This window comes from Ixodes scapularis, unplaced genomic scaffold, assembly GCF_016920785.2.
Source record: "Ixodes scapularis isolate PalLabHiFi unplaced genomic scaffold, ASM1692078v2 PGA_scaffold13__105_contigs__length_92229423, whole genome shotgun sequence".
Classification (NCBI taxonomy): Eukaryota; Metazoa; Arthropoda; class Arachnida; order Ixodida; family Ixodidae; genus Ixodes; species Ixodes scapularis.
This window is the reverse complement of record NW_024609839.1, coordinates 21,034,138-21,057,599: the sequence shown is the minus strand read 5'-3', so window position 1 is coordinate 21,057,599 and position 23,462 is coordinate 21,034,138. Positions and strand designations below refer to the sequence as shown.

The 23,462-nt window shown below is 43.2% G+C and overlaps 1 protein-coding gene across 1 annotated transcript in view; it reads left to right on the top strand.

Annotated features, from left to right (window-relative positions):
- Window positions 1–19,733, top strand: part of LOC115314026 — a 47,243-nt gene extending 27,510 nt beyond the window's left edge. The window contains exons 5-6 of the mRNA XM_040214839.1: window positions 13,773–13,808; window positions 19,642–19,733. Coding sequence (XP_040070773.1) covers window positions 13,773–13,808; window positions 19,642–19,733 — 128 coding nt within the window. The remainder of the gene's footprint in view (window positions 1–13,772; window positions 13,809–19,641) is intronic.
- The last annotated feature ends 3,729 nt before the right edge of the window (window positions 19,734–23,462 follow it).

Here is a 23,462-nt window from a genome sequence, read left to right as displayed (position 1 = left end):
CGGTGTTGGCAGTGTTCCTTTGAGAGCGCAATGATTTCAAGCTTCCACCATGCTATTTACAAACACCATGGAACTTGTTGTTTCCAAGGTAATGACGTCACAAGGGGGAACCACAGGAGGGCGCCACTAAAACATCTCGCCGCTAATTGCCGGCCGGCCCGTGCCATCTGCACTTGCAGCATAGTCGTTTTCATCTTCCAGTTTATTACAAACTGTGCGAAACGTCGAAGATTAAATCGTCCGTTGTTGCTGTTTTTCACTAAGGTTTTTTTTCTTCTCAGTTTTTTTATATATATATATATATATATATATATATATATATATATATATATATATGGGTGGTTTCATCTCAAATCGTGCAGGCAAAAAGGGTCGAATTTTTAATTTCGATGAAAAAAATATATGTTATGGCGCCGTTTCTAAAACCGCAGTCGACACAAACCGCAAGTTCGTCGGATTTTTTGTTCTCGACTTATGAATTTTTAAAGAGGCCGCGGCGGAAAGCAGTGTTTTTCACACCCGTCGTGGGTCGGATGTTTCGCTTGATCTACCGCCATGGATTTTCAGTCCACATTATATTATCTTTTTTGAACCACTCTGTGGACACATTTAAAAGGCTCCAATACCATGAAATAATTTTAGGCCTTTTGCTTTTTTTCTGTAAAAATGTCAAAAACGCCTCCTCGGTCAATTGTTGACGAATTTTGACAATTAATTACTGGCGATCTACTTGGGTTACACCGATATTTTTTATGTCCACGGAGAGCCCAGAACACGCTCTTTATATTTATTATAAAATGCCTTGACTGTATAAAATATCCTTTGCGGTACGTTTACGTTAATATTATGCAAAAACCAAAAAGTACCATTTTTGAAATTGATTTTCTCAAAAAACCCATTTTTTATTTTCTTTATTTTTTGGTCAAATGTTGATATGATAGTTGTCTACACGAAAATCAAGCCTAGAAAGTGTATATTTTGTTTGCATGTTTTATATTTAGGCCTCAATATCGGAAAAAGACGTCTTTGTTTTGCAAGACCTAAGTCAGACATAGCGACCCATGCGTCTCTATGAATTGTGAAAAAGTTTTCTTGAATTTTCTTCTACATTTTGTAATCAATTATAAACGGATTTTGTGGTATTGAATATTTATGTATGTTTGGATAAGAGCGGGAACCATGAGATACATATCTAACCAAATCAGCAGACCAAGTAGACTTTCAATAACCAAAAGGCACAGGCGTTGTATTGTTTCGATTTATAAACCTTTCAAAGTAAACTAGCACGACTAGCTATTAGCTGTCATATTACTAAGACAAAGAAAGTCGCCACATCGTCGATATATACAATTCTTTACGAAACCAAACACTGGGGCTTGTTCACCGCACATCGCACAGGTCACCAGGGAATGTCCTTTCACTTCCGTAATACACAAAAGTGGTGACACAGAAACGGTCCGAAACACACAGAGAGTGTGTCATGGAGAGGGGTAGGAAATAAAATTAAATAAATAGGAATGAAATCGCCCAACTCCGATCTTAACAAAAATTGCGTTAAAAAAAAATAATAAAGTATTTAGGTTCGAGCGGTGGCAAGGCGATAGGTCCACGCCTGGTGGAGAGTCAGACAAAGAAGTCGACGGCACGTAAAGGTAAAAAAAAAAAATAATTTAATAAAGACGGGAAAACTCAGCCGCACATGGCAATAACAAAAACCAACTCCCCCGGGCATTCCCTAAACGGGACGCAACCAAATGCGTGCGAACACGCTCTCTACATCACCGCCAGGCCGCTACGCCATGACGAAATAAACCCAACAACTGAACAGTGCTAACAAACAGTTAGTAAGAAAACATGGAAAATAAAAAAAAACGTTCAGAAAAAAATTGCACCCGAGAAACAAAGTTCAGCGGGGCGAAGAAACACACACGAGTCGGTCCCACGACATTGAAGTCTGGCATGATGACGGCGTCCAGATGATGCTCGAATCTGTTCCTCCCTCTATTACGCACATCTACGACGGCTGTGCGGAACAGTGGCTGTACGAAAGAAAGTGAAGAATAGATTCGAGCAGGCGATGCGCGAGAAGGTAACCGAGACTATGCTTCAAGCTTCATATCGGGAGAGGAGCTTTCGAGGTAGTTTCTGCAGTTACTCAAACTTTCTCTTCCCCCTTCCCTTTTTTCAAAAGAACACGTCAGCCGGCGCTAACGTCTCATCTCGGGAGAAGCCCACTCTTCACAAACGGTTATAGTTGACAAGGAGGTTGACTTCGACCCAACTAGTCTCCGGGCAGAATACAAACACAAGTATATTTACCAACACGCTCGTTTTAATGTCAGTCTCCAGGCTTTGCTGTTTCCAAAAGAGATAACCCTTTATAAGGACAGAACAAGCGTGTTGGTGGGGATAATTAAACTTAAACACTCCCTTCTCGTTTTCTTCCTCAAGTTTAATAGATAACCCTTCGGTGCTATCGGATCTCCCCGGAGAGAAAGAGAGAGCACGGCCGTTTCAAGGTAAGGATAGGGCGCTCGAAGCTAGGGCAAACATGCGGTATCGTTTCACGCATGCACGGATGGCTGGTTTCAAATTTCCCCACATCCCTAAAGAAACCGGCCAATCTTCGTGTGTGCGTTTGCGCGATTTCTGTCCCGCGCCGCCGGTTTTAGCGCGCACGCGGCGTTGTTTTGGCTGGCAGAACAGTTGTTGACCGTCGACATTGTAAGGCCGTGGTGTCCTCATCCTTTCAGGCAACGATTCCTTTGCTTTCCCTTGTGCAATACTCTGACAGACTCCTCCTGGGTGGCTGTCACTGTTCGCCGCGTCAACGACACAATCGTACCATTTCACTTTTGGTGACAGAGGGTGCGCTGCTCGCTTTACTGTCACGGGCCGTCCCATCTAACACAACGAGCGCGAAAGGTCGTGGTCATCTGCTGGCTCCGAAAGGGCGGGACGTTCATGCAGGCCAATGAGGGCCCCGAATCAATAAGATGTCTGCCGACTCCTACACGTTAAAAATTTACGACAGCTGCTGGTGTGTTAAGAAGTGTTGCTTTCTCTTTTTGGAACTCCTCCGATGTAGCTTGCCGCCTACAATAAAATTTAAATAATCAATAAATATATCAGGGTGGAAATACTGTATTTCATTTTTATGTGGGAACGTTGAAAAAAAGAAAAAATCTATTTCCAAGCTTGTGAAGACGCGCAATTCGCAAGTCCACTTCGAGCCGGAAAAACACGTTTTTGTACGATATTGATGCTTAAATGTAAAACATACAAACAAAATATACACTTTCTAGGCTTCATTTTCGTGTAGACAACTATCATATCTACATTTTAACAAAAAATAAAAAAAATAAAAAATGGGTTTTTTGAGAAAATCAATTTCAAAAATGGTACTTTTTGGTTTTTGCATGATATTAACGTAAACGTACCGCAAAGGATATTTTATACAGCCAAGGCATTTTATAATAAATATAAAGACCGTGTTTTGGGCTCTCCGTGGATATAAAAAATATCGGTGTAACCCAAGCAGACCGCCAGTAATTAATTGTCAAATTTCGTCAACAATTGACCGAGGAGGCGTTTTTGACATTTTTACAGAAAAAAAGCAAAAGGCCTAAAATTATTTCATGGTATTGGAGCCTTTTAAATGTGTCCACAGAGTGCTTAAAAAAAGATAATATAATGTGGACTGAAAATCCATGGCGGTAGATCAAGCGAAACATCCGACCCACAACGGGTGTGAAAAACACTGCTTTTCGCCGCGGCCTCTTTAAAAATTCATAAGTCGAGAACAAAAAATCCGACGAACTTGCGGTTTGTGTCGACTGCGGTTTTAGAAACGGCGCCATAACATATATTTTTTTCATCGAAATTAAAAATTCGACCCTTTTTGCCTGCACGATTTGAGATGAAACCACCCATATATATATATAATATAAATTTATATATATATATATATATTTATACATATTTATATATATATATGAAGGATTCGGAATAACCTTGAACCTCAGGAATAAAGGCCTCATGCGTGACAGCACCATTGCATACCGCCGCTCAGTCCTCCTGGGAAAACAAATAGGAGTGTGTTGCATGGTATTTGAACATCGTCGTCGTGTGCTGCCAAAATAGTAAATGGCAGTTTTACAGTGTGGAACCGACCGGTCGGACATAGTCTTTTTAGCGTCCTGGACATGACATGATGCATAGTTACTTTGAGATCTCAATCGATGAGTCATACACCCACAAAGCTGTTTTCAGTACCCGGATGGGTATTTTAAACCCCTGCGGCACTTACTTGTGCTTGCGAATCAAGTGCCGTCTGTAAAAAATTATCTCCAGGGAGCCAGGCTAGAACCACTAGAATAGAATATGACAACCTGCTGCGTGCATGGCATCCTGGTACCTCCGAAGGACTAGTCAGAAATGCTGATGAATCCGGTTTAGGTGTGTTAGACAAAAATCGACAAGGCTAGCTTAACCTTGAGACTGCGAAAGGCAAATTTAGCCAAACAGAATATGAGTACTTAGGTACGCCTTTGACGCTTCAGAAAGTTTCTCCTGGACGCCGAAAATCGGCGAGTATCGTCGTCTAAATGCCCAAACCAAATATTTCAGCTGAGCTGTGGTATTTCTTGAGGCTTGCTAGTTTCTTTAAAAAATAATGAAGTTGAAAGATGGGCCAGTTGGTAGTTGTTGCTTTCATCGTGTGTCCTGTCAGGTATGTTCCGTTTTGTCATTGTCTTTTGCGCTGTTTAAATCACCGTGTTCTTTGGAAAGCTTGTGCTACAACATGCAGATGTTGCCCCGGATGCTAAAAACTAAAGCACTTTAAAAAAAAAAAAAAAAAAAAAAAAAGTGCGGAGGCGCATATGCGCTGTTCTTTCACCACAAAGAAACTGTGCTTCACATTTATGCGACCAGAAAAGTACTGGCTGGTGTGCTCCTCCAAAAGGGTGACAAGTATTTTCGAAATGTACTGTACTGCGTCAGTCGCCATAGAGGTGACTCAAGACAGAGCTATCACTCAAGCTAACCGGAACTTCTGGCAGTGGTGTGGTCTCAGGACCAACTGCGCTGCCTCTACCTGGGAGTTAAATTTCTCATAGTCACCGACTGTAGTACTTCTGTTCATCTACACTTAGAAATCGGTGAACACTCATATTGCAAGATGGTTTGAGCAGTTAAGCCAACATTACTACACCATTTAGCAACCGTCGGGCACACAAATGGTACACGTGGATTCTCTCAGCCGTGCACCAATCGAAGAAGCCAGTAGACTCCTGCAAAAACATTCAAGCCTGTGGGACACCTCAAGGTCTTTACTGCGTTTATTCACTACACAGCCCCTCCAGAAGACGAAGTGGCAATGATCTAAACGCAGGATTCACAACTATATCACAAGATGAGCGTACTGCAAAAATTACAGGTCCAAAAATAAACAGCTCAACAACACTAAGTGAACCGCAACAAGCGAGGCACTCTCTTCTCAGCTATAAGTAGCAGGATGATGGCACAAAGAAATATTTATTTGTACTACCAAAGAGCATGAAAAATCTTCTCGTGGTAAAATATCATAACCTCGTGGAGCATATTTTACGGAGAATACTGTCGCATGAGCGGGGCACAAGTTTTAATTACAAAAACAAATCTCGTATGTCAAGCAACAAGTATCGCAGTTTTGCTTCTTGCGAAATAGCAAGGACACATTCACAACAACGTAGCGTCTACAAGCAAAGACACGAGTCGAGTGCGTCAACAGGGTTCTGGGATCTACAATATGCCAGTGCAATTGAGGACAAGACATATCGAAATTAAGACGCCCATCCTTGCAAGAATCAAGATAACAACAGCTCACCTGTGAACAGGAAGCCTGATTTACAGCTTCTTTATTACCATTTTTAAAAACGCAAGCGTATGCTAAGTGGATTTACCTGTATAATGTAATGCAGACCAGCTAACATATTGGCGCCTAAAAGAGAAGGCCAAAAAAAGCCATCAATAAAGCACAGAGAAAAGCCAAGATCAAATTATACTAGAACAAGGGCAGTCGGTAATGTGGTGGTAGATATATGCAATGGGAGACGTGGTGGAGGTGAAATGACTATCAGTTTACGCACACAAACCTACAAAGGCCTATGCCAAGTATCGCGGTTTTCTCATGGTGTCAGAAGTTTTTTTATGCGGCTTATTACAGGAACACGGATATAAGCTTAGAAAACGGCGGCGAGCTGGTATCCAACGACGGCTCGTGCGAGTCACCTAAACTTTTTATAAACGTGGCCGAGGAGGCGAGCTGAAACAATACCAACTAGAGATCAAGCCCTGTGCCTTTCCATCTCAAAGGTCATCACTATTAAAACCGCGAAGCGCCACCGACCTCGCGATCAGCATCGCTGCCGGTGCGTTTTGCAGCGCCTCAGAACGAAAGCAAGGCCAGTTTCTGGCGGTGACGCTTTGCGGTGACTCTCCTCGAAGTTGAGCATCTTTACCACTTAAAGTAGGTCGGAGATCCAATAATGATGACGTCCTGCGCAGACCCTATCTTCTAAGTGATTCTGGTTGAAGGCACTGATCCGCGCAGCGCAGACGTATCACTTGGACCAAGCGAATTATTATCGCGGTCAATATAAGCTGAAACCCAGCTCCTCGTGGCGCGCATTACTATCAGAGAAGCCTGCCGCATTGTTCTGCAAACTGCGATGCAGGCTGACGCAACGACAATTCTCCTCCGGTGCTCGTTGCGCCTCAGTGAACTTTCCTGCACTTCCTACCAAACAGCGAAGAACAATAAGTCCAGCCCTACAAGGCACCGGGATCCAACAAAGTAAAGGGAGTCATCTACCTTCACTCACCACATGGCAAAACTAAATGTCTCGAGGGGGAACCGAACCGCAATGTGAGCAATATTATCGCGGCCAGAGCCCTCGACATCAAGAAAAAGAAACTTCTAATTACATTCGAAAGCCGAATATTGCCTCGGCACGTCCGCTGCGTCCTCAAAGTCTACATGACCGCAGAATACAGACCAAGGCCGCTGGTTTTTATTGGGTGTCACACAAATGGCCACAAAACGGACGTGTGCCCCACAACATCCGGAAGCACAGATCATGCGTTCAAGAATGCATGATCTGTGCGTCCGGATGTACTGGGGCACACGTCCTTTCGGTGACACCTGACAGTTGAGAACTGTTAGGTGTCACCGAAGTGCGTCAAAAGCCACGGAGCACACGTTGCCGCAAGCAACCAGTGCCCTAACATAAAAATCCCAACGCGAAGTGACTCGCACAAGAAGCGCCGGAAGAAGTCATCATCGCGAGATGACGCAGACTTGCAAGAGTCTAAGCCCATTTTAACGCTGTGACCTCCCGTGCTGCTGTTGGTTTCGTCGAACTTTTCGTGCGAAGACGGAGTAAGAATGCACCAGGGACCAATAAGTATCGTTCTCCCACTCTAGCCCATAGCTTCAACGGAAACAGTGGACAAGCAACAGTTGCAACCGGGACAGCAGATTCCAACACCACAACCTGCGACAATTTCACTCACAGACGCCCTTACTTGAGAAGTAATCTTTACGGAACTTTGCCAAAAGGTTGGGCAAGGTCTCGCTACGGTCCAATCTAAGACCAGAAGAGTTGAAAGATTCGAGCTTCTAGCAAGTGAAATATTCACCAGAGTTAACTCCATCCGGGACAAAACGGGCAGAATTCCGGTGCCCACTGACGAGTAGCAACCGTAAGGAAAACGTGAACCCAGACGACTCACACCGCGAAGACACAAGCACTCTCCCTTGGATTCTTCAGCAGAGCTGTACAGGATTTGCAAACAAAGCAGCAAAGCTACAACTCCTACTTGAAAGAAAGGACAAGAAATAACTGTCGGTCATTATTCTTCAGCAGACCAGCTGCCAAGGCGTCAAAATTAGCGGTTGCAAATCACATACGGCACCATCCGTACCGAGGGCGATCGCAAACAAGAAGAGTACGGATAATAGACGACCGTTATAGGACAGGTGGCTATTGTGTTCGACCAGCACGTTTTTATCACGCAAAGGGAATTGGCAGACCTGTGCAACGAAGCAGGAGAGGCAGTCGAAGTGCAAAGTAAATGCGACAGAACTACTTTACAGTTCTACGACCTACATCTGACCCGCAGACAAAACGTTGATGATAGCTCACTTGCGAAAGTCAGACCCCGGCGCAATCAATTAGCCATCATAATTAGTGAAACTTTCAACACTTCATACGAGAACTGAGGATACAATCGCTCATACTCTCAAGAAAGGTTCTGAAACGCAAAGCAAAGAAGCTAGGTTTTTTTACTTATCAATGAACCCGGTACAAAAGGATCGGGGTTCACGCGAAACAAGTAAACATCGAGCCCGATGCGACTTGGACAATTAATAACGTCAAAGCCTATTCGAGAAGAATGATGGCACGATGGCCAGCAAAACCTACCCATCAAGATGGAGTTAACCGAACAAACACAGACATAGACGAGACGCCCCCTTCATCTGATGGGTTACGTTTCACAAAAGTACCCAAAGAGCCGATCTCTCGCATCACTTTGACCGCCAGATTCAACCTGCATTTAAAGCGGTGACGAAGAACTGCCGAGTTAAAGGCACAGGTAACCCGGTCTGCATTTGCTCAAACTATGGGCTGGCAGACTCTAGGCTCAACGGGGAGAGAGAAAGGCAAATCTCAACATCTGTTTCAAGATTAAATTCAATATCGCCACAGCCGAAGTAAAAAAATACATGGAGGCGCTCAACCAGCATATCGGGAGATGGCACAGCAACTCGGTCAACGAAAGGCTCGCCTCAAGAGAATGTGGTGGCCATACAAAGGGACGTCTGCCAAGAAAATAAACAAGAGCACGCGCCAAAATATTATTACCATGCTCGAGATTACTGAAGAGTAACTTGCTGAAACTAAACACATCTTCCCGCAGCGGAAGAGCTGCAACAACGGTACACACACCCGATTGCCGAACTCGAGCATCCGTCCCCAGCAAACTCACCATTTAACGTGGGTGAACTAAGGGCGGCTCTGACTTGGGCGGGGAACACCGTGCCGGTTTCAGAAAAGACCACAATTACGGTCCTCAATAACTTGCTAGACAAAGAAAAGACAGTTACTACTTGAATGGTTTCTCCCAAGCGTGGGAAATGAGACGGCTACCCGAGATGTGGAATCTATGCACCGTAATCCTTATTTCTAAATCAGGCAAGCTCACTGACCCGATTCAAAACCTACAACCTAACCACTTTGAATCTGTATAAGACCACGAAGAGAACAGTTTTACCGGAAAATCAGAATGGACAGCCAAGTATAGTATATACGCGTGAAATGGCACCAGCTGTTTGATTTTTTTTTTCGTGATTTCGAGCGAGAATTGGGGCGCGGCAATTACACGAAGAAAAACGAAAAATTTCGGGAAATCCTTTTTCTTTCGCCAAAAGTTTCACTACTTGCCTTCATTAAATGGAAGTACGCATTGGTAGAACAAGAAAACGTTTTTCGGTATTGCATAGACAGGCGTGCAAAGTTCTTTTCCCTTTTCACCTTCGAGCAAGGTCGCCGGTATCGCCTTGCTCCATGCAGTGTCGAGCGCTTTCATGCGTAGCATTTCCGTCGACACCGTTTAGCCGTTTACGAATTGAAGGATCAAATCTTCAACTTCGGGAAACTGACGCTGCTTACATCGGAAAGCGTGCTTTGTTCTCTTGGTTTTCCTTAGTTCAATCTTCTTGGAAGCACCACCGGCATACACATTTATCGTCGACACCAAACTTTCGCCCGGCAGATGCTGACCGGGTGGTCAGCATCTGCCGGCAGCACTTACGCTACAAACTAGATGGCGCTTCCAGCCATTCTCAAATCGCAGGTGCGGCATATAAACGGGTAACCTTGAAATATATTTTTTGGGGTTTTTTTGTTTAAAGCTGGGGGACGGCTAGTACACGAGTGCGGCCATTACATGCGTATATACAGTACAACGCCAGACAGACGGCCTCGGGGCCGAGTCTCTTAACGCAGGGCAGTTTGGCGATCATTCACGAACACGTAACCTTCCAACAATCCCGTTACAATTGTCTTCGGATCGTAACAATCGAAATCAAGAACGCCTATGGTTTCGTTCCTACGACACGGTCATACGCGGCGCAGTGAAGAGAGGAACGAAGGGGAAAAACTTTTAAAGTTGATTCGCTCCTCTTTGAATGAAATGAAATCAAAACGGCTATCGGACAAATTCAAGGACCGAACACGGACGAAAAGATCAAAGTCTTGCGAGAAACGTGAACTCGTCTACACTTTTCATTATGGCGATGGGGGGTCTCGCACAATCGCTTGAGCAAATCCGAGAATCGGAGTACACGATTTACGTTGACGACATTGCAATCTGGACGAAGAGCGGAAGCGTCTAAACAGAGCGCCACGCTGCAAGAAGACCTTACTGACATATATCTTTTTTTTTTTTTTCGAACAAACGGTGCTCCAACTCTCACCTGAAAAAACAAATTGCATTGCCATTTTCGACAATAGAGGGCAAAAAAAGAACTTGGGAGGAATGTTTCAACTTTTCGTCAATGACACAGAGATGTATCAACACCACTTTCTCAAAATTCTTGCTATCCTTATTGACGACAACGGGAAGTCGGCAAGTTGGTACGCTCAAATCAAAATCCAACGGAAAGATGTGGTCAATCTCAGTAAACGTACCACCGGGAACAGCGGGGGGACCCAAGTTGACACCATCAAAAGAGCAGTCGAAACCCCTCCTTAATTCAAAAGCAAAAAAAAAAAAACACTGAAGTATGGAATAGAATCTTAACAAAGAAGCATGAGTATCATTACCGGACTTCAAAAGCATACCCAAGTCAAAACACCCTACGAAACAACAGGCCTCAACAGCATACAGGAGATCGTGAAATATAACAAGACAACCCATGTGCAGATGCTCAAGAAAACCAAACCGAAAATGGAGATCCTTAAAAAAACTAACTCCAAAAAAAAAAAAAAAAAGCTACCCGGATATTACGGATTTACACTCACCAAGGCAGGACAAATTTGTGGTTGATACTCTGCAAAACACAAAAAAAAAGAGTGCAAGGAGGGCAAGGAAGCGTGCTCCCAGTAAGAAGCTTGACTAGATATTAGCACTACTCGAAGACAACGAGAGCGCGACTGTCTGTCTGCACGGTCGCTACCGTAGACAAAGCGGGACAGCCATTACATACTAAAGTGCCAATATTCACGGAAACTTTGCGTTTACTCTACGCAACGAGACCAGCGTAAAGAAAGCTGAATTTCAAGCTATTAAGATGACAATCCATCCCGGCCGAGGTGCCCACAATATGACGGAGGCTTATTGCGGAGAAGACGCCGTGTAACCGAGCTTTCGGTTGCACGTCAAAAGATCCCCAGGTGGTCGAAATTAATCCTCAGTCCTCCGCTGAGGCGTGCCACATGCCCGCCGTTGGTTTGGCACGTAAAACCCCCAAATTCGACTTCAAGATGACAATCAAAGCTTTCGAATTTGGCAAACAAAAGCGTGGACTATACATATATAAAAGACAGAAAAAAAGCTCTCTAAGAAGGTAACAAACACGACAGCTGTAGCTTGAAAGTAAAAAAATTCAAGACATCAGCCAAACAACTCCAAGCCGAAAACCCGTTGAATTAAAATCACATGAATTCCTGAGCACGAAATTGTCCAGGGAACTGCGTGGCGCATACAGCCGCACGGGAACTGCTACAGGCACCCCTACACTGGGGTCGGGGGGAAGGGGGGGGGGGGGGGGGGGGGCGGGCTAACCTCGCCCTATCGAAGGAGAACACGTAATAAAATAGACTGATCCTGTTCAAGATAAGGCAAAAGAACGCAAAGAGTGGTCTTTATGACCAACTCAAACGTGACGAGCACTCACTTCCCTCGACGTCGTACAGTTGATGGGAAAGGGTGTGTCTGCAGAGACTGCTCCCAAATGGGCATGACACCGGCCAGAAAAGGCAAGTTTAAGAAAAAAGAAAACGAACAATATTACCCACTAGCCGAAATATGTGAGAAATTCCTTTTACCCACGGGCACACAAGATAACTTCTTTCGAATTTTTTTCAGTCGTGAATAAGAACAAAACGTTGTTCAGGAGTCGCTATTGTCGTATATGAGACCAAGATGCCTGAATGGTTGGATCCTTTTTGTCGACAGTCCCGAACACCGGAAGAGAAGATTGTATTCCCTGATTAGTTGCATGTAGTCGGCACAGCTTCTACACTGTTCATAACTCTCATCCACTATTTCCCCTCCCTCCTGTAAACAATGACTAGCTTCAACGACTACGACACTTCTCCTTCGGCAAAATAAGTGTGTTCTGAACTGGATGGAAGCCATGTAAAATATAAGCAAATATGTAACATTGGTGCCATGAGTGAGATGCTACGTCGCCAGCAGAATACCTCATTAACCGGTGATGCTTCTTTGATCCCCACTCCTCGGTAAACAGTCTCCCGAATTTATAAGTTAACTTGTTTTCTGGACTCAATCGCCAAAGTGCGGGGCCTTGACGAAAAGATGTAAACGTCACTGCCTTCCGTGCATATAGTATTTAAAGTGTTCAAGTGTGCGGTGGACTTGAACGTTAGGTTAATACTCGCTGCCATCATGGATTGTCTTGCGGTCTAAAGGCTGGTTCACAAATCCACGTCTGCTTACGCTTTCTTTTGTTACGTTATGAATCACGACGATATTCGTGCTCCGAACGTCGCGTGTAATGCTGCTCCTTAAACTAGTTGCCATGCTTTGTACGAAGTACAGATCTCTTGGCGACTGTCGTCGTAAGTAGATGTAAGCTCTCGTATTGCAAAAGTAACGTAACTTAAAGTAAGAAAACGGGGTTGTATTAACCATTTTTTACACTCATGTGACTACCACCGATGTCCGCAAAGCACGCAACCCTGTGCAGAACTTTGGTGGTGCTGTTATACTTTGTTTGTGGCGTGAATTGTCTGAAAAATATGCATAGCAAACTGCTGGGCAATTGTGTTCCACATAAAACCTGTGGCGTCTACGCTTTCGGCGCTCTTCATCGATTGGTGTAGCGACTGGCTTATCACGTGGCATGTAGACTCGATAGCAATTCCTGAAATAGAGCTATCGGCCCTAATTCGGGCGTTAAAACGTATGACAGGGCATTAAGTTGCTATCGGCCGGACTCAAAGCGGATGCTGCAGGGCTTTCCCGTCAAATAGCACCTCAACTCACGGCGTTGGGTTACAAAATTGTGTCGTGCCTGGTTTCCCCCTGGCGCAAACTGTCTTTTTATTGCAATGGCTCCTTCCCTCCCACTCAAAATGCTGGCGATGTTCGAAATAGGGGATGACGTCAACATCCTGCTCGGTCGGTGAGCATCGAGATAATGGGCATCGTGACAAAGATTTAAAACTTAGCGTGGAAACTGATTTGATGCAGGCCACGCGACGTTAGCTTGCACGCTAAATTTAGCGGAACACGCACTGACGGACGGGAAGCTGGACAAAAACTTTTGGAATGCGCAATTCTGTTAAAAAGCATTGCATTAAATGTGGTCACGTCTGGCATGCCTTACTAGATGACACCTCACAGCGCATATTTAGTTCATTGTGCTGAAGAAAGATACATAAAAGCAACCCGCGGTAATACCAGCATAATACTTCTACTGCAGTGAGCAATAGAAGTAATACATTGATTTCTTTTTTATTACCCGAATGTTTGTGAAGGAAATGTGGAAGAAGACGAAATAAATCGCAATATAGGTAAGTACCCCGTGAAAAAATTTATTTTCATTTTAATATTTGCTACAATCGAGAGATCAGTAATCTTCACCTGTATTCAAAATGGGTATACTGATACCTAGTTGTGAGAGAGTTTTCGTACTTTTTCAACGTTAGTTTTGTGTATGTAATCCGTGGTAATAGTTTAAATCGGTTGACTGGAATGTTGCCCGAAGCATAAATTGTGCGAAGTGGAGGTGACAAGGAGTAGCGCACAGTAGAGCACTCTATTTTCCAGTTAACTAAATGACAACCTTTTCACCGTCGCGTATGAAGACAACGGATTTATTTGGGATTGCGGGGACCCAAGAGCAACCGGAATGAATTTCTTGAAGGTTAGTTTTACGAGCTTCCTCCGCTAGCAGCGCTTATTGGCATTTCTTCCGAGTCAGATTATAGACTTGCATCATCTGCTAAAATTCGAGAGGGTTGTGAATTTTTTCCACAACTGTTCCAAAATCAGTTCTCGTTTTTTTTTGTGCAGTATCATGAAATTCTGCTTTTTGATTTTTATTTTGTTTTTTTAAGAGAAGGCTAGAACGGTGGTGGAAACCTCTGTAATGCCTTAAATAGCTTACAAAGAAGTTGGCTATTAAGAAATCATACGTCTAGGAATGACTCTCTCGCTTCAAGATGGGTCAATTATTGATCGACGACCAACGTCGTTGATGGCATCTCTCAACCTGCTCCACTGATGAAAACATCGAGAAAATGTTCCTGCTGGTAAAATTGTTAACCAAGTATTTAACGTGGGAGTTTTGCGACACTTGCGCAACTCAGTGAGGCAGAAATGACCCAACATCTGGGAAAAGGGGGAGTGGTGGTGTCATCACGACAATGCATCAGCAGACACTTTCCTGTCAGTGCAACTATTTTTGTTGAAGGATGGCATGACCGGAACCCGTCCCGTGTGACTTTTTTTTGTCCGCCCGTACGAAAACTGTTTTGAAAGGAAAACGTTTTGTGGGTGTGGAAGGTCGTTCAAATCAGACATTGCAAAAAAAAAAAAAAAGAATAATTTTAAAGTGCCGAGAAAAAAAAGTTGCAACGTACCGCTACAACCTTAGCAGACGACGCCGGTCGGCAAATTAGCTCGGAAGCCAGTTTGCCGACGAACATTGCTGCTGCCGCCGCCAGCGTTACTGGCCAGCGGAAGCTTACCACTTTAAAACTTCACTTGACCGAACTTCAAGGGACACAAGGAACTAGTTCACTTAACTGAAAGTTCACTAAACTGAATATATTCACTAGAATATGGAACAGCATAGGGAACAGCATACATCCAGTGAAAAGTGTGGATTGCAATTTATGGAGTCATGTACACTGATATATACAAAGTGCATAACGGTTACGTTGCTTGCTGCCTAAAGTTAAGCCTTAAGAATTGGACTGGAACAAACTTTATTTGTTCCTTTCGCAGAGAAAAAAGTAGCCAACCCTTAAAACTAAAATATGTGGCAAGCGTTTGTTTTCAAAGTGACACGAACTATCGTAGCCGAGAGAGCACTTAATGTGGTAAGCACTTTTACATATGCTGAGATAAAATGTTTACAATATTAGAAACAATAAACGAAATGTTATTGAAAGGCATCACACTACAGAATTTTAACTGACAATGCATAAAAATGAATTACAAAGGGGCTCGCACTAGCCAGTTTTAAAAACAGATGAAGTATTCAAAATTAATTATTGAAAGACCTCATGCTAGACGCAATATATGTATGCAACAATAATATATATATGGGTGGTTTCATCTCAAATCGTGCAGGCAAAAAGGGTCGAATTTTTAATTTCGATGAAAAAAATATATGTTATGGCGCCGTTTTTAAAAACGCAGTCGCCGCAGACCGCAAGTTCGTCGGATTTTTTGTTCGCGACTTATGAATTTTTAAAGAGGCCGCGGCGAAAAGCAGTGTTTTTCACACCCGTCGTGGGTCGGATGTTTCGCTTGACCTCCCGCCGTGGATTTTCAGTCCACATTATATTATCTTTTTTAAAGCACTCTGTGGACACATTTAAAAGGCTCGAATACCATAAAATAATTTTAGGCGTTTTGCTTTTTTTCTGTAAAAATGTCAAAAACGCCCCCTTGGTCAATTGTTGACGAACTTTGACAATTAATTACTGGCGATCTACTTGGGTTACATCAATACTTTTTATGTGCACGGAGAGCCCAAAACACGTTCTTTATATTTACTATAAAAGAACTTGGCTGTATAAAATATTCTTTGCGGTACGTTTACGTTAATGTTATGTGAAAACCAAAAAGTACCATTTTTGAAATTGATTTTCTCAAAAAACCCATTTTTTATTTTTTTTATTTTTTGTTAAAATGTAGATGTGATAGTTTTCTATGCGAAAATCAAGTCTAGAAAGTGTATATTTTGTTTGTATGTTTTATATTTAAGCATCAATATCGTACAAAAACATGTTTTTACGGCACGAAATGGACTTACGAATTGCGCGTCTTCACAAGCTTGGAAATAGTTTTTTTTATTTTTTTCAACGTTCCCACATAAAAATGAAATACAGTATTTCCACCCTGTTATATTTATTAATTATTTAAATTTTATTATAGGCGGCAAGCTACATTGGGAGGAGTTCCAAAAAGAGAAAGCAACACTTCTTAACAGACCAGCAGGTGTCGTAAATTTTTAACGTGTAGGAGTCGGCAGACGTCGTATTGATTCGGGGCCCTCATTGGCCTGCATGAACGTCCCGCCCCTTCGGAGCCAGCAGATGACCACGACCTTTCGCGCTCGTTGTGTTAGATGGGACGGCCCGTGACAGTAAAGCGAGCAGCGCACCCTGTGTCACGAGGAGTGAAATGGTACGATTAAGTCGTTGATGCGGCGAACAGTGACAGCCACCCAGGAGGAGTCAGTCAGAGTATTGCACAAGGGAAAGCAAAGGAATCGTTGCCTGAAAGGATGAGGACACCATGGCCTTACAATATCGACGGTCAACAACTGTTCTGCCAGCCAAAACAACGCCGCGTGCGCGCTAAAACCGGCGGCGCGGGACAGAAATCCCACAGCCGCACCCACGAAGATGGGCCGGTTTCGTTAGGGATGTGGGGAAATTTGAAACCAGCCATCCGTGCATGCGTGAAACGATACCGCCTGTTTGCCCCAGCTTCGAGCGCCCTATCCTTACCTTGAAACGGCCGTGCTGTCTCTCTCTCTCCGGGGAGATCCGATAGCACCGAAGTGTTATCTATTAAACTTGAGGAAGAAAACGAGAAGGGGCTGTTTAAGTTTAATTATCCCCACCAACCCGCTCATTCTGTCCTTATAAAGGGCTATCTCTTTTGGAAACAGCAAAGTCCGGAGACTGACATTAAAACGAGCGTGTTGGTAAATATACTTGTGTTTGTATTTTGCCCGGAGACTAGTTGGGTCGAAGTCAGCCTCCTTGTCAACTATAACCGTTTGTGAAGAGTGGGCTTCTCCCGAGATGAAAAGTCAGCGCCGGCTGACGTGCTCTTTTGAAAAAGGGATGGGGAAAGAGAAAGTTTGAGTAACTGCAGAAACTACCTCGAAAGCTCCTCTCCCGATATGAAGCTTCAGGCATAGTCTCGGTAACCTTCTCGCGCATCGCCTGCTCGAATCTATTCTTCACTTTCTTTCGCACAGCCACTGTTCCTCACAGCCGTCGTGGATGTGCGTAACAGAGGGAAAAACAGATTCGAGCATCATCTGGACGCCGTCATCCTGCCAGACTTCAGTGTCGTGGGACCGACTCGTGTGTGTTTCTTCGCCCCGCTGAACTTAGTTTCTCGGGTGCGTTTTTGAACGTTTTTTTTTTTTTTTTTCAATGTTTTCTTACTAACTGTTTGTTAGCACTGTTCAGTTGTTGGCTTTATTTTGTCATGGCGTAGCGGCCTAGGTGGTGATGTAGAGAGCGTGTTCGCACGCATTTGGTTGCGTCCCATTTAGGGAATGCCCGGAGGAGTTGGTTTATCTTCTTGCCATGTGCGGCTGAGTTTTCCCGTCTTTATTAAATTATTGATTTCTTTTTTTTTGTTTTACCTTTACGTGCCGTCGACTTCTTTGTCTGACTCTCCACCAGGCGTGGACCTATCGTCTTGCCACCACTCCAACCCAAATACTTTATTTTTTTAACGCAATATTCGTTAAGATCGCAGTTGGGCAATTTAATTCCTATTTATTTATTTTTATTTCCTACCCCTCCCCATGACACACTCTCTGTGTGTTTCGGACCGTTTCTGTGTCACCACTTTTGTGTATTACGGAAGTGAAAGGACATTCCCTGGTGACCTGTGCGATGTGCGGTGAACAAGCCCCAGTGTTTGGTTTCGTAGAGAATTGTATATAATATATCGACGATGTGGTGACTTTCTTTGTCTTAGTGATATGACAGCTTATAGCTAGTCGAGCTAGTTTACTGTGAAAGGTTTATAAATCGAAACAATACAACGTCTGTGCCTTTTGGTTACTCAAAGTCTACTAGGCCTGCTGATTTGGTTAGATATGTATCTCGTGGTTCCCGCTCTTATCAAAACATACATAAATATTCAATACCACAAAATTCGTTTATAATTGATTACAAAATGCAGAAGAAAATTCAAGAAACCTTTTTCACAATTCATAGAGACGCATGGGTCGGAATGTCTGACTTGGGTCTTGCAAAACAAAGACGTTTTTTTTTAGATATTGAGGCCTAAATATAAAACATACAAACAAAATATACACTTTCTAGACCTGATTTTCGCGTAGAAAACTATCACATCTACATTTTAACGAAAAATAAAAAAAATAAAAAATGGGTTTTTTGAGAAAATCAGTTTCAAAAATGGTACTTTTTGGTTTTCACATAACATTAACGTAAACGTACCGCAAAGAATATTTTATACAGCCAAGTCATTTTATAATACATATAAAGAACGTGTTTTGGGCTCTCCGTGGACATAAAAGTATTGATGTAACCCAAGTAGATCGCCAGTAATTAATTGTCAAAGTTCGTCAACAATTGACCGAGGGGGCGTTTTTGACATTTTTACAGAAAAAAAGCAAAACGCCTAAAATTATTTTATGGTATTGGAGCCTTTTAAATGTGTCCACAGAGTGCTTTAAAAAAGATAATATAATGTGGACTGAAAATCCACGGCGGGAGATCAAGCGAAACATCCGACCCACGACGGGTGTGAAAAACACTGCTTTTCGCCGCGGCCTCTTAAAAAATTCATAAGTCGCGAACAAAAAATCCGACGAACTTGCGGTCTGCGGCGACTGCGTTTTTAAAAACGGCGCCATAACATATATTTTTTTCATCGAAATTAAAAATTCGACCCTTTTTGCCTGCACGATTTGAGATGAAACCACCCATATATATATATATATATATATATATATATATATATATATATATATATATATATAACACTGAAAATATACAAGTGATTCAAATATTAATGTAGCAAAAAACAAACGACAAATGTTACATGAAAGTAACATTTGTTGGAGTTTTTATTTTACTCCATGAAAGATGGAGTAAAATAAAAGAAACAAAAGTCATCAAACTAGTCCGGATCTGATCGGCGTCAAGGAAACCCCGTGTAGCTGGCGCAGCCAACGAGGATACACGGCAAAACCTCCTTGAATCTTAATGGCGGCCAAAGGGGTAGAGCGCTAAAGAAGGACACGTGTCATACACCGGCCTACCGCCGAGCTCGGCGCCGTGATCGAACTTTGTCGCTACTTTTCCAGTTTAGAAGGACTCTACTCAGACGTGACTAATCGTAGGGTGACCTCTCCTGACCTATTAATGCATTAATTACTACATCATTCTCCAGGGACACCCTGCAAAAACATCGGCGATTGCTACTTCAACTTGGTTTGCCAAAATGGATCTTGCCAGAGTAAGTATAACGAATGCCGCACTTAACCTTTGAAAATTTTCATCGCGAAAACACTGACGGCCTTAAATTAGTCCGAGCAGCAGCTCTTCGTTGACAGGCAACCTTGGTGGGATAATTTTGACATTAGTGTACCGGAGCAAATGTCTGCATTATGTTGCTTAGACAGAACTATCGGCACCTAATTCCTAAAACGTGGGTCACACTTCTTATACATCATACAATAGACAGTCTGCATAAAGATTCGAACTCCAGTCACCGCGAGATCCGTGGTTCGAATGCCGCATGGAAATGAGTTCAAGGAGAAGCTTGGCAGGCGGCATTCGAACCAGAGATTTTAAGGTGACCCGTGCTTGCAGATTGTATTTTGCATGATGTAGAAGCAGTGTGACCCCAGCTTAAGAAATAACTGGAAAATACTAAATCCTCATTTCCCAATAATAACCTAAACACACACACACACTCCTTTGTCCTGAGACATCTCCAAAGGGCATTCAGTATTTTAAATATTTAAATATTGTATCACCAAGATATATGCCACACATAAATCAAGCTGCTCGAACGACTGGAGCGAAGAAACGTATAGATGGATGGATGGTAATGGCTACACCCTTTGTAACGGGCGGCAGCGTGCGCACTTAGCGTAACATTTCGTCATCCCCCTATTTTAAAATTTGTATAAAATTTGTTCTAACACAACCCTGCCCCCCCCCCCCTTTTAAAGCGTTTCCATTGCTTATTTTTATCTTACCCCTCTCTAGATCTTTTACACCAATCTTCCAATCTCCTCTTAGTTACCGCAACTCTTTCCCTATCCATCCGTCCATCCATGTCTGCAAATCCCCCAGTGTCCCCTCCAAATCCGAAGTCGTTTCTCCCAAGAAGGTGGGACGAAGCCCTGTGCACCTTAAAATTCCATGTTCTATAGTTTCCCTTCCGCGGTTACATATGTCGGGTATAGTGTCGATTTCTTGGTATTTAGCCCTATATGTTTTCACTCTTTGCACCCCCGTTCTAGCTCCAAACTGCGATGAGCTCCCCAATGAATTATCATACAACTGTTCTTTCCTTATTTCTTGTTTTTGTGCTCTGTATATTGTTAAAGCTGATTTCCCCAGCATTCTCTCTTCCCACAATACCCTCTCTGTTTCCTTTACTCCCTTTTCTACTTACATGCTCTGACCGGCCCCATCTCATTAAGGGGGATCGGTGGCCGAGTGGTCTAGCGCACACCAGCTCGTAGCACGTGAAGCAAAATCTCGCGCTGCAGAACCCAGGATCCTGGGCTCAATCCCCGCCCCTGCCCGTTTCGATCTGGATCAGCATCGTACCGGCGTGCGGTCGTGTACCACTACTGCGTGGTGCACGTTAAAGACCCCAGGCTAGCGGTTGTAATGCACTGGCTAAATTGCTCATCTACAGCTGAGCCACCAGATGCCCACTGAGGCAGACTAACTTCCGGCTGTATAAACATACACACAACAATTTTCTCGTGCCATCTCATTGAAGGTATTTAGATCTCAGCTTGCGGGTTCGGTTCGTCCGCTTACTTTTTAGACTTTTCATATATATATATACTTGTACACCTTCGCTGCCCACCGTGTAAACACAATTTCAGCTGGTCTTTGTTCGAATTTTACTTTACTGATCGCTTCTCTACTCTGAAAAGATGCCCAACCCATATCCACCTGCTCTCTCTCATTAGGTGTATTCCCATGTGCTCCCAATGCCAACCTACCCACACTACCTTTTGTAGCTTTAAACCTGCCTGGATTTCTGACCTCATACACAATGTCGCATTCCCAAATGACCAGTCCTGGCACCATGACTCCCTTCCATACACCCCTAACGAGTTCATATCTATTATATATTCATAGTGCCCCATGTTTCATAATAGCTGAATCTCGTTTCCTTTTCTTTATTACAATATCTCCATGGTCTTTTTGATACTTTCTTCCCTCATTTAACCATACTCCTAGATATTTGTATTTTCTATGTGTTCTATCAACTGTGTCCTTCATCTCTAAGGGTTCCCCCTTTTCGTCGTTGAAAGATATTATACCCGACTTGTCCCTACTGACTTTTAGGCCTAAACTGTCCCCTTCCCTGCTGCAAATCCTAATCAGTTCCTGTATTATCTCACCACTTTCTGATATGAGTACAATATCGTCTGCATACATTAACCCTGACAATAATTTATTTACTTTAACCCCTTCCTCCATGTAAGTCAGGCCAAAACCTAGGTTGCACTGCTCTAATATTTTTTCCAACTCACTGAGGTATATCATAAAAAATAGGGGAGACAGTGCTAAATCCTGTCTCATTCCTCTTTTTATTGCTGCTGGTCTTGTAGTTTCGACTTCCCATGTTATAATCACCCTATTATCCGTATAAACCCGTTCCAGAAACTCAACGATGGTTTTCTCTAGCCCATTTCCCTTCACTTGGTCCCAGAGTCTTTCATGATTCACATTATAATATGCACCTTTGATGTCCGAAAATGCTAACCTTAGTGGCCTTTGACTTGTCCTTGCTATCTCTACGTACTGAGTGATTACGAATAAGTTATCGTCCAGTCGGTCTATCCCCCCTGAAACCGTTTTGAAGTTCCCCAAGAATCTGCTTTCTCCTTGCCTATTCTTCCAGTCTTCTTTTTACAGTTTGCATAGCTAGTCTGTATATTACTGAAGTTGCTGCGATTGGTCGGTATGATTTGATACTGTCTTTGTTTCCCCTACCCTTATATAATAATCTCATCCTGCTCAATTTCCAGTCACTGGGTACCTCCCCTCCCATAAGTATCTGGTCAATCACCTGCCTTAGTTTCAATTTGCTTGTTTTACCCAGAACTTTTATCAGTCTCACTAGTATGCCGCCTGGACCTGTCGCAGTTCCAACCGCAACCTTTCCTTCTGTTTTTTCCCATTCCCTTGTGGTCATTTCCTCTTCTTCAGCATGGATCTCCTCTTGTTTTGTGTAGACGCTACCATTCCCTACGACCTGATCTGGTTCTAACTCCGAAAATGCTGCCTCGGTTGTATGTCTAATGCATTCTCTTGCCTCTTCCCCGTCTAGCTTTGTCCCTTCCTCTTTTGTTAGTGTCTGCTGGTACCCCTCAGTCTTTTTTTACTGTGCCCTGATGTGTTCCCAGAAGCTTTTCGCCGCATTCCTATCCTTCTGGTTTATCGCTATCATGCACTGGACCCCTGTCCTCCAAATTATGGCCTGTATTAATGGTGATGCCTCCCGCTGTCTTTCTTTCCTGAAAGTCCTCCCATTTCGATGCTACTTCAGCTGGTGTGGCCCCCTTTCTTTTGCCCCTCTGTGTTCTCTAGATGCCGCTTGGCGTTTCGATACTGCTGCCTTAATCTTCTTATCCCACAAGCTTTTGAGCTTGCGTTTCCGTTTCCTTCCTTCTTGTTTGATTTCATTTTCCTCCAGCTCTTTCTTTGAAAACACTAAGTCTTCATATATCCATTTTCTTTGTGGTTGCTTGGATGCTATATTCTCGATTCGCTTAGATACCTCCTGTAATATTTTTTCACTTAAGTTATTTCTACGCGCTTGTTTTTGATTTCGCTTTTCTGGTCGTACTGTGCCAAATTTGATGCTGATTTTCTTGTGGTCACTCCCCAGAATTTTTGTGCCTTCCTCATCTATTTCCATACCTCATAATATGTCGTATAGCTACCGCGACATTAAGCAGTAGTCAATAGTCGAGTGCGAGTTTTTCCTTTCCCACGTTATTCTTCCATCAC